Source organism: Nerophis ophidion, linkage group LG19 (assembly GCF_033978795.1).
Source record: "Nerophis ophidion isolate RoL-2023_Sa linkage group LG19, RoL_Noph_v1.0, whole genome shotgun sequence".
NCBI lineage: Eukaryota > Metazoa > Chordata > Actinopteri > Syngnathiformes > Syngnathidae > Nerophis > Nerophis ophidion.
In genome coordinates this window covers 43,152,534-43,167,699 of record NC_084629.1, presented here as the reverse complement: position 1 = coordinate 43,167,699, position 15,166 = coordinate 43,152,534, and the positions used below count along the sequence as shown (strand labels likewise).

At 44.6% G+C, this 15,166-nt stretch overlaps 1 protein-coding gene across 1 annotated transcript in view; it reads left to right on the top strand.

Annotated features, from left to right (window-relative positions):
* myo3b (myosin IIIB) overlaps positions 1-15,166 on the top strand; it is a 327,297-nt gene that overhangs the window by 77,789 nt on the left and 234,342 nt on the right. The window contains 8 exon segments of the mRNA XM_061880054.1: positions 1,795-1,879; positions 1,965-2,081; positions 5,792-5,896; positions 9,103-9,186; positions 11,343-11,545; positions 11,614-11,712; positions 11,781-11,895; positions 12,902-13,028. Of these exon segments, the coding sequence (XP_061736038.1) occupies positions 1,795-1,879; positions 1,965-2,081; positions 5,792-5,896; positions 9,103-9,186; positions 11,343-11,545; positions 11,614-11,712; positions 11,781-11,895; positions 12,902-13,028 (935 nt within the window).

The window sequence follows — 15,166 nt, the reverse complement described above, 5'->3', positions numbered from 1 at the left end:
GGATACAAACGTTACCGCTGCTGCTATTTTTTTTCTCTATGTTCATTGTAATATTTTGAGAATGTGTTTGTTCCATTTTTGGCCAAAGTAAGATAAAGAAAACAATCTGAAGTTGTTTTTATTCTATACTTTTAATGCCATGATTTTAACAGTCCACAGGTTTTCCTCCGCGCGGCCTCTGAGCTAAAGTGAGTTTGACATCCCCGGTATAAGAGAATAAAAAAGTATTAAATACATGTAGTCTAATACGAGGAAATAAAAGAATAAACAAGGAACCAAACGAAGAAAAAAGGGTCTCTGACTAGGAATTAAACCACGGTCAATGAGTGACTTTAAAAAAAAAAAAAATAGCATAACAATTCTCTGTTGTCGTGCAAAAACATTAACATGTCGTCATGTTCGGAGCTCAAACTTGCCCATAAAAAAAATTTAATTCACAAAATGTTTGTTGTAACTGCTGCTGTGTTCATATTGTTTAGCTGCTCATTTAAATTGTTTGTTTGAATGATTAATGCTGAGGTGTTAATATTCAAAGATGTCAATGTGTTCATCATCTGTAGACAAATACGACAGTAGATGGCGAATATACTCTAGGGACGTTATTGTTTTGGTCCAAATAACTACATTTCCCATAAGTCTGCAGGAAGTTGTTGTGAGGGAAAAAGGTGCTAATATTGTTTAAGGTGCTCCTTCCAATCTGGATTTTATGAATGTGTTAAGTAAACTCATTAAATGAATCATCAATGCTTTTTTCTAATTGAATTATGCTAATGAATTTAATGGATGAATGATTGCAGCCCTAAAGTCGATGACGAGCCCAATGTACATAAAAACCTGGCTCCTGTATATGCTTGACTTTAGTCATTAAGATTAATGCAATCCATCCATCCATCCATCATCTTCCGCTTATCCGAGGTCGGGTCGCGGGGGCAGCAGCCTAAGCAGGGAAACCCAGACTTCCCTCTCCCCAGCCACTTCGTCCAGCTCTTCCCGGGGGATCCCGAGGCGTTCCCAGGCCAGCCGGGAGACATAGTCTTCCCAACGTGTCCTGGGTCTTCCCCGTGGCCTCCTACCAGCCGGACGTGCCCTAAACACCTCCCTAGGGAGGCGTTCGGGTGGCATCCTGACCAGATGCCCGAACCACCTCATCTGGCTCCTCTCCATGTGAAGGAGCAGCGGCTTTACTTTGAGTTCCTCCCGGATGACAGAGCTTCTCACCCTATCTCTAAGGGAGAGACCTGGAAACTCATTTCGGCCGCTTGAACCCGTGATCTTATCCTTTCGGTCATGACCCAGAGCTCATGACCATAGGTGAGGATGGGAACGTAGATCGACCGGTAAATTGAGAGCTTTGCCTTCTGGCTCAGCTCCTTCTTCACTTCTTGAGCTGATTAATGCAATATGCAATATTCCCTGAAAATTGAACTGTACTGCAAACTAGCAAGAGAACCAGACAGGTTCACAGTACATCTTTGTGGTAATTGTGCTGTTTTATATTCACTAAAGCAGAGTATGTCTTGGTTGAGATTAGATGCTGTTGCTGGTCAACTACTGTACATGAGCCAAATGAGGCTTCATGAGGCTTCATCAGGCTACATGAGCCAATTGAGGCTTGTCCCTCCAGTTTTCCTACAAGTCCCACACACCACCTGCTGACCTCTTGGGGTGTGAGGAGCTCCAAGCTCGTAACAAAGTGCAATGTTGTTAACTGGACATGTGTCCCCTGGGGAGGACTGTACAGCCTGCTCAAAGTGCTGTTCTCTCCTTTAACACGGTCACTTTCATACGTTACAGACACGAACGGATCAATACTCGTAAAACCCTCATCATAGAGAGCTGTCCGGATGATGATCTGGTCAAACTGGAGTTCTTAGACCAGGTGAGATTTAAGGTGTTTATCTCAGTGCGCATTGATCGGACACGGATACAACGTTCCTTTATGTGCTCCTGCCTCTTTTCTGCAGGAAACCATTATCGGCCTTCTTCACAAGAGGTATGATGAGCTGCAAGTGTACACCTATGTGGGAGACATCCTCATCGCCCTCAATCCTTTCCAGAATCTCAGTATCTACTCACCACAGGTGTCTACTCACCACCACAGTCCCAACCAGTCTTTGGCCTGTAGGACTAATACCGTACGGACTCTCGGGCGCACCAGGTTATAAGGCACACTGCCGATGAGCGGGTCTAGTCAGGTCTATTTTCATACAAAAAGCGCACCGCATTATAAGGCGCATTAAAGGAGTCGTATTATATTGATTATTTAACTTATATAGCCCTAAATCACTAATGTCTCAAAGGGCTGCACAAACCACCACGACATCCTCGGTAGGCCCACATAAGGGCAAGGAAAACTCACACCCAGTGGGACATCGGTGACAATGATGACCCAGTGGGACGTCGGTGACAATGATGACTATGAGAACCTTGGAGAGGAGGAAAGCAATGGATGTCGAGCGGGTCTAACATGATACTGTGAAAGTTCAATCCACAATGGATCCAACACAGTCGCGAGAGTCCAGTCCAAAGCGGATCCAACACAGCAGTGAGAGTCCCGTTCACAGCGGAGCCAGCAGGAAACCATCCCAAGCGGAGGCGGATCAGCAGCGCAGAGATGTCCCCAGCCGATACACAGGCAAGCAGTACATGGCCACCGGATCGGACCAGACCCCCTCCACAGGGGAGAGTGGGACATAGAAGAAAAAGAAAAAGAAAAGAAACAGCAGATCAACTGGTCTAAAAAGGGAGTCTATTTAAAGGCTAGAGTATGCAAATGAGTTTTAAGGTGAGACTTAAACTCAACGCCAAAAAAACGGAAATGCTGATTATCGGTCCTGCTAGACACCGAACTCTATTTAATAATACAACTCTAACATTTGACAACCAAACAATTAAACAAGGCGACACGGTAAAGAATCTGGGTATTATCTTCGACCCAACTCTCTCCTTTGAGGCACACATTAAAAGCGTTACTAAAACGGCCTTCTTTCATCTCCGTAACATCGCTAAAATTCGCTCCATTCTGTCCACTAAAGACGCTGAGATCATTATCCATGCGTTTGTTACGTCTCGCCTCGACTACTGTAACGTATTATTTTGGGGTCTCCCCATGTCTAGCATTAAAAGATTACAGTTGGTACAAAATGCGGCTGCTAGACTTTTGACAAGAACAAGAAAGTTTGATCACATTACGCCTGTACTGGCTCACCTGCACTGGCTTCCTGTGCACTTAAAATGTGACTTTAAGGTTTTACTACTTACGTATAAGATACTACACGGTCTAGCTCCATCTTATCTTGCCGGTTGTATTGTACCATATGTCCCGGCAAGAAATCTGCGTTCAAAGGACTCCGGCTTATTAGTGATTCCCAAAGCCCAAAAAAAGTCTGCGGGCTATAGAGCATTTTCCGTTCGGGCTCCAGTACTCTGGAATGCCCTCCCGGTAACAGTTCGAGATGCCACCTCAGTAGAAGCATTTAAGTCTCACCTTAAAACTCATTTGTATACTCTAGCCTTTAAATAGACTCCCTTTTTAGACCAGTTGATCTGCCGTTTCTTTTCTTTTTCTTCTATGTCCCACTCTCCCGTGTGGAGGGGGTCCGGTCCGATCCGGTGGCCATGTACTGCTCGCCTGTGTATCGGCTGGGGACATCTCTGCGCTGCTGATCCGCCTCCGCTTGGGATGGTTTCCTGCTGGCTCCGCTGTGAACGGGACTCTCGCTGCTGTGTCTTGGATCCTCTTTGGACTGGACTCTCGCGACTGTGTTGTATCCATTGTGGATTGAACTTTCACAGTATCATGTTAGACCCGCTCGACATCCATTGCTTTCCTCCTCTCTAAGGTTCTCATAGTCATCATTGTCACCGACGTCCCACTGGGTGTGAGTTTTCCTTGTCCTTATGTGGGCCTACCGAGGATGTCGTGGTGGTTTGTGCAGCCCTTTGAGACACTAGTGATTTAGGGCTATATAAGTAAACATTGATTGATTGATTGATTGATAAAACAGACTAGGAAACAAAAGACTTTGCATGAAGGCACTAACAAACAAAATAACAGAACTAGCGTGGAAGCTAGAAAGAACAGAAAGCGCTAGCGTGAGAACTAGGGAAAAGAACAAACAAAATAGCGTGGAAGCTAATCGAGCGCTAATAGTTACCACAATGCTGGAATGCGACGTCATCTGTTGCGTGGGAGCAAACAAGAGTCCAGGACTGAATGTCAAACAGAGGCAGGCATATATAGGCAGATAAATAATCAAGGGCAGGTGCGCGTGATAGAAGCAGAGACAGGTGACACAAAATGGGTAACTATGACAACGGAAACAAAACCAGGAAGTGCCACAAAAAACTGAGGAAGACAAATACTAGACAGAATGTGATAAACAGAACCAAAACCAGAATATGCCATGATCCAAGACGTGGATCATGACAGGATGATGTTTTACACATCATCTTCAACTCACTTTCTGACAGTCTATTTGGGTGGTCTTATTTACGTGCCTCCACTTGGACAGTGTCTTCTCCCCGTCATCTTTGGTGTAGCGTGCAAGGACGGGAGTGAAGGAAGTGTCAAAAGATGGTGCTAACTGTTTTATTGACGTTTACTTCAATCAATAACGGAGCAGCATCTCCTCATCCGTGGCTCACTAGTGCAACAACAACACCCGAAATGTGTCCCGACCAGAACTCTCTAATAACTAAAGTTCCTTGGGTGAATAATGTAAAGTCACTACGCCGGTATGTTTTAGTGCTTTTATGGTGAGTTTACTGACAGATATAAGTAAGAACTTTACACTACTTTATATTAGAAATGGCAACAGAGAAGGATGAATATCATATAACAAGAAGATAGAGAAAAAGAAGAAGCTTATCGTCGACACGGACTACATTTGCGCACTTGCGCACATTTTCAGGACTTATGCAGATCCCAAACACAGATCAGCAGGTACCAGAAGGTAAGAAAAGTTGCTTTTGCATAATATTGTGAAACAAAACGGTAGATATGTTCGCTAATAGAGGCCATTTTGCGGTCCTTATACTCACACCATTCTAAGACTTTTATGTTTAATGCGCTGACGATCCATCAAGTGGTGTGACTTCATAGCTTACCAAAGTCGTACTAAAACATTTTGACACATTTTTGAGCGCCGTGTGTAATGTTCTATATTCTTAATGGAACATTTAAAGTTTTGGTGCTGATTACTGCCATCACATACTTATGTGTGATTGCCATCTACTAGTCACACTTATCATTACACCATGTACCAAATAAAAATAGCTTCGAGGTCAGTAAGCACAACCAGAATTATTCCATACATTAGGCGCACCGGGTTATAAGACGCACTGTTGATTTTTGAGAAAATGAAAGGATTTGAAGTGCGCCTTATAGTCCGAACAATACGGTATATGAAACATAAACAACCCCCAAAGTCCAGAGTAAAACATGTTTTAAGACTCTACTTGCACAACTATAACTACATTAGATTCTAGACTGCATCACAAGGAGACATTTCAAATGTTAAGTAGCTAAATAAGGTAACCCAAAATATTAGGAGCACATCTCCGACCGCAGTACTGTACCAGACATCTGCTTCTCTTACCCTGTGTTAGTGAAACATAATGATTATTACTCTCCTTAAAAAGACATACCTTTGATATGTTGTAGTGGTCACTAACCTTTCAATTTCTCTTTGACTTCAATCAAGCAAATGTAAAACAGCATTCAAAGTGACACTTGGTTTAAATGTGTTAAATGTTGCTATTTTTCTATGTCTGCCTTGCATCCTGTTAGTTTTCTAAGCTGTACCACGGCGTGAAGCGGGCTGACAACCCTCCACACATCTTTGCCACGGCGGACGCAGCCTACCAAAGCATGGTGACTTTCTGCAAAGATCAGGTGAAGCAAAAGACTGCAAGCCTCAACGTGGCAACTTCAAACTTGTACAAGCTGATCTGCTGAAAGGTTGACTCTGGCCAGGAAATACTATTGACAACATGCGGGAACTCAAACACCATGGAAACAATTAGAGAGACTCCACATTGGCATTCTTACGATATCATTTGTGATACGGGGACGGCGTGGCGCGGTTGGAAGAGTGGCTGTGCCAGCAACCTGAGGGTTCCTGGTTCAATTCCCACCTTCTACCATCCTAGTCTTGTCCTTTGTGTCCTTGAGCAAGACACTTCACCCTTGCTCCTGATGTGCATCAGTGTGTGAATGTGTGTGTGAATGTGGAAATTGTGTCAAAGCGCTTTGAGTTCCTTAAAAAGGTAGAGAAACACTTTACAAGTATAACTCATTTATCCATCCATCCATCCATCATCTTCCGCTTATCCGAGGTCGGGTCGCGGGGGCAGCAGCCTAAGCAGGGAAGCCCAGACTTCCCTATCTCCAGCCACTTCGTCTAGCTCTTCCCGGGGGATCCCGAGGCGTTCCCAGGCCAGCCGGGAGACATAGTCTTCCCAACGTGTCCTGGGTCTTCCCCGTGGCCTCCTACCAGCTGGACGTGCCCTAAACACCTCCCTAGGGAGGCGTTCGGGTGGCATCCTGACCAGATGCCCGAACCACCTCATCTGGCTCCTCTCGATGTGAAGGAGCAGTGGCTTTACTTTGAGTTCCTCCCGGATGGCAGAGCTTCTCACCCTATCTCTAAGGGAGAGACCTGGAAACTCATTTGGGCCGCTTGTACCCGTGATCTTATCCTTTCGGTCATGACCCAAAGCTCATGACCATAGGTGAGGATGGGAACGTAGATCGACCGGTAAATTGAGAGCTTTGCCTTCCGGCTCAGCTCCTTCTTCACCACAACGGATCGATACAACGTCCGCATTACTGAAGACGCCGCACCGATCCGCCTGTCGATCTCACGATCCACTCTTCCCCCACTCGTGAACAAGACTCCTAGGTACTTGAACTCCTCCACTTGGGGCAGGGTCTCCTCCCCAACCCGGAGATGGCACTCCACCCTTTTCCGGGCGAGAACCATGGACTCGGACTTGGAGGTGCTGATTCTCATTCCGGTCGCTTCACACTCGGCTGCGAACCGATCCAGTGAGAGCTGAAGATCCCGGTCAGATGAAGCCATCAGGACTACATCATCTGCAAAAAGCAGAGACCTAATCCTGCAGCCACCAAACCGGATCCCCTCAACGCCTTGACTGCGCCTAGAAATTCTGTCCATAAAAGTTATGAACAGAATCGGTGACAAAGGACAGCCTTGGCGGAGTCCAACCCTCACTGGAAATGTGTCCGACTTACTGCCAGCAATGCAGACCAAGCTCTGGCACTGATCATACAGGGAGCGGACCGCCACAATAAGACAGTCCGGTACCCCATACTCTCTGAGCACTCCCCACAGAACTTCCAGAGGGACACGGTCGAATGCCTTCTCCAAGTCCACAAAGCACATGTGGACTGGTTGGGCAAACTCCCATGCACCCTCAAGAACCCTGCCCAGAGTATAGAGCTGTATAACTCATTTAGCATTTTACCATTTACAGATCTCAACTGATACGGATATATTTGCCAGCTTTCCCATCAAACTAGTTTAGGTCACATCTCTTGTAATTAATGAATGAACATTTTTTTTTGCAAAACAGAGACAAACACTGCAATTTTCAAATATAGAAAAAATGCCCTATTTTTATTGAACAGTTTTTCATTAAAGAAAATGGTCATTTAAAAAACCATGACCAACTGTCAACTAAACAAACGGGCTCTACTAATAAGTAAGTTAGCTAGTCCTTTTGATCAATTCAAAAATAATCATCTACTTAAATAAGATTGAAAAGGAAACAATTGGAAAAGCTGCACATTTTTATGACACATTTGACACAAACATCCATACAAGAACAAAGTAAAGTGCGTAATAGTTTCAGTTTGTTTTTAAATGCTCCGTGTGTGTGACTCACAGGGATTTTTCTGTGGTGTGATTTGGGAGAAGAAGTACTGATTTTTTTTTTTTTTTCTGACTGAAATACTTAAATGGCCAAAGATTTTTTTTTGCTCCATTGCATTGATCTCCGTCTCATGACCAGGGCGCCACACTTCTAAACGTACTAAATATACACACAAAAACAGCGGCTGCAAATAGTTCCGGGATTGACAAATCACATATTGGCCACAAAATGATCAGTTTTGTGTTTCCTTTTCCTACAATTATAGGTGTTCTAATAATCTGCATACCGTATTTCCTTGAATTGCCACCGGGGCGCTAATTAATTTAAAACCTCTTCTCACTCCAGCGCTTACCAAAGGCATGTGGTAAATTTAGGCCTGCGCTTAAAAATTGGAGTGTGATGTAAAGATACCATCATGAAAAGCACATTTAATAAAAAAATGTTTATTATGGTCTTACCTTTACTTATAAATGAAGTCCATGCGCAGCTCCTTCTGATCAAAAACATCGATAACTTGTTTATAGAAGTCTTCCTTATCTTTCTTCAGTTTTAAAAATCTCTGTCTCGATGGAGATTTTCCTTTATTACCTCCTGCTTCGATTGAAAGTCCAGTTTGGAAAACTGTTTTATTTTAGATATGTAATCCTCCATGTTAAAAGTGCAAGCCAGAGGAAAAAATAAAGGATCGCTGCTCACTCTTGCTGCTTGTTGTCACTTCTTCTGCAGCCGAGTAGTCGCAAGAAGGATCACTAGCGCCCTCTACCACCAGGAGGCGGGAGTCATTTAATGACTCATATTTGACACACGCAGCTACGGTATATTAATAAAACATAGCTGCTTACTGTTCTTTTTAGCATATTCAATAGTTTGGACCTTAAATCCTACTGAATAGCTCTTAATCTTCTTCCCTTTATGCGATTTCAAATGATTGAAATCCGCCTCCTCCATTTTGAAAATGATGACAGGTGAAGTGTCACTCGTGACGTGACGAGTTTGACCCGGCGGTAATTCTAGGCAGGCGCATACTATACTGTATACCCGGAAATACGGTATACATTAAGACACGCGCGCTAAAAGGATGCGCTTACTATTTTCCTCATTTAAGAGACGCAACCTTTTGCGCACAAGCTGAGTTGCATGCAAACCTTAAGTGAATCAGCCATTAAACTGTTACAAATAAGCATATTTGTGTTCTTTCTGCAGTGTATCATCATCAGTGGAGAGAGTGGTGCTGGGAAAACTGAGAGCGCTCATCTGATTGTTCAACATCTCACCTTCTTAGGAAAGGTAAAGCAGCTCCACCAATGATGCATGAACAAAAACATTCAAAATAGGTGAATTAGAGCATACCGTATTTTCCGGACCATAGGGCGCACCGGATTATGAGGCGCACTGCCAATGAGCGGGTCTATTCAGGTCTATTTTCATACATACATAAGGCGCACCGGATTATAAGGTGCATCAAAGGAGTCATATTATTATGATTATTTTCTAAATGTAAAAGACTTCCTTGTGGTCTACATAACATGTAATGGTGCTTTTTTGCTCAAAATGTTGCATAGATGATGTTTTACACATCATCTTCAACTCACTTTCTGACAGTCTCTTCAGGATGCACCGTTTTGTGAGCGCTCTTATTCACGTGCCTCCACCATACTTGCCAACCCTCCCGATTTTCCCTGGAGACTCCCAAATTTCAGTGCCCCTCCTGAAAATCTCCCGGGGCAAACATTCTCCCGAATTTCTCCCGACTTCCACCTGGACAACAATACCAGGGACGTGCTTTAAAGGCGCTGCCTTTAGCGTTCTCTACAACCTGTCGTCACGTCCGTTTTTCCTCCATACAAAGAGCATGCCGGCCCAATCACTTAATATATGCGTCTTTTACACACACATAGGTGAATGCAAGGCATACTTGGTCAACAGCCATACAGGTCACACTGAGGGTGACCGTATAAACAACTTTAACACTGTTACAGATATGCGCCACACTGTGAACCCACACCAAACAAGAATGACAAACACATTTCGGGAGAACATTCACACTGTAACACAACATAAACACAACAAATACCCAGAAACCCTTGCAGCACTAACTGTCCCGGGACGCTACAATATACACCCCCTGCCACCTCCTACCCCGCCCACCTCAACCCCGCCTCCCCATATTATCCTTAGCTCCACCAATGACTGAATAAAAACAAAAAATATATATGAAACCCATATAAAAATAAATATGATTAAAAACATTTTTAAAGGGTAAAACCAATTTAAAAAATGAATAAAAATGTCAATTTAAAAACAAATAATTATTCCGTACATTAGGCGCACCGGGCTATAAGGCGCACAGTCGATTTTTGATGAAATGAAAGGATTTTAAGTGCGCCTTATAGTCCGAAAAATACGGTAGATGTAGGAAGTTTCTAAAAATACATGTTGGTTGATTCAGGCCAAGGGTGTCAAACTCTGGCCCGTGGGCCAAATCTGGCCCGTCGTGTAATTTAATTTGGCCCTTGAGGCAATATCAAATTAACATTAGAGCTGGCCCGGCGGTGTTATACAGCGTCGGTGCCGCTATAACACCGCATTCACTGCTAATACTCATACTTGCCAACCCTCCTAATTTTCCCAGTAGACTCCCGAAGTTCAGTGCCCCTCCCGAAAATCTCCCGGGGCAACCATTCTCCCGAATTTCCACCCGGACAACAATATTGAGGGCGTGCATTTAAGGCACTGCCTTTAGCGTTCTCTACAACCTGTCGTCACGTCCGCTTTTCCTCCATACTAACAGCGTGTCACATAATGTTTGTGGATTTTACACACACACACACGCACAAGTGAATGCAAGGCATACTTGGTCAACAGTCATACAGGTCACACTGAGGGTGGCCGTATAAACAACTTTAGCACTGTTACAAATATGCGCCACACTGTGAACCCACACCAAACAAGAATGACAAAAACATTTCGGGTGGACATCCGCACCGTAACACAACAGAAGAAATACCCAGAACCCCTTGCAGCACTAACTCTTCCGGGAAACTTCCAGCAAACTGACCAATAATTAAAGTTGTATTCATGCATTTGCTCTTGCTACTTCAAGGCTTGAATGTTTGGTTCATTCATTATTGTTTTTTTATTTTCAAATTTAGTATTAGCCTGTGGAAAAAATTTGATATTTACCTCAGAAGATTGCAAATAGAAAAAAAAGGCATAACATTTTTATAAAAATTGTGTTTGATATGCCATTGATATTTTTTAAATTATTATTATTATTATTATTTGAAACTGGATTTTGCATGTCACTAAAGTTATATAAGCCTTGCTTGTTCAATATTTAATGCAAAACTTGTTTGGGTTCATTTGTTCAACCTTGGCCCGTGGCTTTGTTCCGTTTCAAATTTTGGCCCACTCTGTATTTGAGTTTGACTCCCCTGTTTTAGGCAAACAACAGGACCTTGCGCGAGAAGATCCTGCAGGTGAACCCTCTTGTCGAGGCCTTTGGGAACGCTTGTACGGCCATCAATGACAACTCCAGCCGCTTTGGCAAGTACCTGGAGATGAAGTTCACGCCCGCCGGAGCCGTCATTGGTGCCAAGATGTCCGAGTACCTGCTGGAGAAGTCCAGGGTCATCAAACAGGCCACGTCAGTGCCCTTCAGACTCATCGTCTCTCTAACTTGTCGTCTTTCAACCTCATTCTGTTTTCATTCAGCGGGGAGAAGAACTTCCACATCTTTTACTACATATATGCAGGACTTTACCACCAAGGTCACCTGAAGACGTACAGATTACCAGACAGGACCGCTCCCAGGTTGGTGCTGCACGTCGATGACAACATGAACATGTTGCCCATGCTGACCTCCTGTAAATGCTGTGCAGCTACATTGACAGTCCACATTGCAAAGTGATGCAAGACATTATCACAAGCAAACTGTACAAGGAGCAGTTTGAAGTCATCCAGGAATGCTTCCGGAACATCGGCTTCACTGAGGAGGTACCTTAGCACAACCGTGCTTTTTATACCGTATTTCCTTGAATTGCCGCCGGGGCGCTAATTCATTTAAAACCTCTTCTCACTCCGGCACTTACCAAAGGCATGCGGTAAATTTAGGCCTGCGCTTATACATTTGAGTGTGATGTAAGGATACCATCATGAAAAGCACATTCATTAAAAAACATTTTATTATGGTCTTACCTTTACTTATAAATGAAGTCCATGCGCAGCTCCTTCTGATCAAAAGCATCGATAACTTGTTAATAGAAGTCTTCCTTATCTTTCTTCAGTTTTAACACTCTGTCTCGATGGAGATCTTCCTTTATTACCTCCTGCTTCGATTGAAAGTCCAGTTTAGAAAACTGTTTTATTTTAGATATGTAATCCTCCATGTTAAAAGTGCAAGCGAGAGGAAAAAATAAGCGATTGCTGCTTGTTGTCACTTCTTCTGCAGCCGAGTAGTCGCAAGAAGGATCACTAGCGCCCTCTACCACCAGGAGGCGGGAGTCATTTAATGACTCATATTTGACACACGCAGCTACGGTATATTAATAAGACATAGCTGCTTACTGTTCTTTTTAGCATATTCAATAGCTTGGACCTTAAATCCTACTGAATAGCTCTTAATCTTCTTCCCTTTATGCGATTTCAAATGATTGAAATCAGCCTCCTCCATTTTGAAAATGATGACAGGTGAAGTGTCACTCGTGACGTGACGAGTTTGACCCGGCGGAAATTCTAGGCATATGCTAATTATTTTGCGAAACGAGTTTGACCCGGTGGAAATTCTTGACATGCGCTACTGAAAATAATATATTGCGAATCGAGTTTGACCTGGTATTAATTCTAGGCAGGCGCATACTATATACCCGGCGGTTTTTCAAGGAAATACTGTTCTCTTTTTCATAGCTTTTGACTTGAAGTGTAAACATGCAGGGTTCCTTCATGCCATGTGTTGAACTTGTAAGAAACACATCCAACCATCTCCTCCTCTTTCCTATTTCAGGAGGTCAACTCTGTTTACAGGATTCTGTCGGCCATATTGAACATTGGCAATATTGAGTTTGCCGCCATCACGTCCCAACACCAGACTGATAAGAGCGAAGTCCCCAATTCAGAGGCTTTGGAGAATGGTGAGATGGAGTGATGTCCCGTGAGAGAAGGGGGTTGTCTCTTTCATTGCACATATTGGCCACACCAACGGGAACTCTTGCTCCACCTATGAGACATAATAAAGATATACGGTGGAAGAGGGGTTAGTGCGTCTGCCTCACAATACGAAGGTCCTGAGTAGACTGGGTTCAATACCGGGCTCGGGATCTTTCTGTGTGGAGTTTGCATGTTCTCCCCGTGAATGCGTGGGTTCCCTGCGGGTACTCCGGCTTCCTCCCACCTCCAAATACATGCACCTGGGGATAGGCCCCTCCCACCACCAAAGACATGCACCTGGGGATAGGCCCCTCCCACCTCCAAAGACATGCACCTGGGGATAGGCCCCTCCCACCTCCAAAGACATGCACCTGGGGATAGGCCCCTCCCACCACCAAAGACATGCACCTGGGGATAGGCCCCTCCCACCTCCAAAGACATGCACCTGGGAATAGGCCCCTCCCACCTCCAAAGACATGCACCTGAGGATAAGCCCCGCCCACCTCCAAAGACATGCACCTGAGGATAAACCCCGCCCACCTCCAAAGACATGCACCTGGGGATAGGTTGATTGGCAACACTAAATGGTCCCTAGTGTGTGAATGTTGTCTGTCTATCTGTGTTGGCCCTGTAATGAGCTGGCGACTTGTCCAGGGTGTACCCCGCTTCCGCCCGATTGTAGCTGAGATAGGCACCAGCGACCCCAAAGGGAATAAGCGGTAGAAAAATGGATGGATGGATGGATATTACCGCTCAGAATTGACAGCGACAGAATGTTGTCTGTCTATCTGTGTTGGCCCTGTAATGAGCTGGCGACTTGTCCAGGGTGTACCCCGCTTCCGCCCGATTGTAGCTGAGATAGGCACCAGCGACCCCAAAGGGAATAAGCGGTAGAAAAATGGATGGATGGATGGATATTACCGCTCAGAATTGACAGCGACAGAGAAAAGGTGGGTCGGATGGTAAAGTGGCCTTGCCAGCAACTTGAGGGTTCCAGGTTCAGTCCCCAGCCTCCGCCATCCTAATTACATCCGTTGTGTCCTTGAGCAAGACACTTCACCCTTGGTCCTGATGGGTGGTGGTTAGGGTCTTGCATGGCAGCTCCTACCATCAGTGTGTGAATGTGTGAACAGTGTCAAAGCGCTTTGAGTACCTTGAAGGTGGATAAGCGCTATACAAATATAACTCATTTACTGTTTATATATTATAATTTTACTTTTATGGTTTGCAGTGAGGACCTCTGAGTGACCATTCCAACCGTAGTACATGACAATCTTTAAAATAGGTTTTATTCTTATTTATTCATTCATTCGTTTTCCAGCCCTCCCAGTTGAGCTGGAGGCTAACTCATCTGACTTGGGGTGAGAGGCCAAGTCCTCCCTAGACTATAGTCAAATTATTTAATCACATGTTGTACTCAGTGGCCTAGTGCTTAGAGTGTCCGCCCTGAGATGGGCAGGTTGTGAGTTCAAACCCCGGCCGGGACATACCAAAGACTATAAAAATGGGAGCCATTGCCTACCTGCTTGGCACTCAGCATCAAGACTTGGAATTGGGGGTTAAATCACCATAAATGATTCCCGGGTGTGGCCACTGCTGCTGCCCACTGCTCCCCTCACCTCCCAGGGGGTGATCAAGGGTGATGGGTCAAATGCAGAGGACAAATTTCACCACACCTAGTGTGTGTGTGACAATCATTGCTACTTTAACTTTAACTTTAACTTTCGTCCGTCCGTTCGGGCTCCAGTACTCTGGAATGGCGTCCCGGTAGCAGTTCGAGATGCTACCTCAGTAGAAGCATTTAAGTCTCACCTTAAAACTCATTTGTATACTCTAGCCTTTAAACAGACCTCCTTTTTAGACCAGTTGATCTGCTGCTTCTTTTCTTTTTCTCCTCTGTCCCCCCCTCCCTTGTGGAGGGGGTCCGGTCCGATGACCATAGATGAAGTACTGGCTGTCCAGAGTCGGGACCCAGGATGGACCGCTCGCCTGTGTATCGGTTCAGGACATCTCTACGATGCTGATCCGACTATGCTTGGGATGGTTTCCTGCGGACGGGACTCTCGCTGCTGTCTTGGATCTGCTTTGAACTGAACTCTCGCGGCTGTGTTGGAGCCACTAT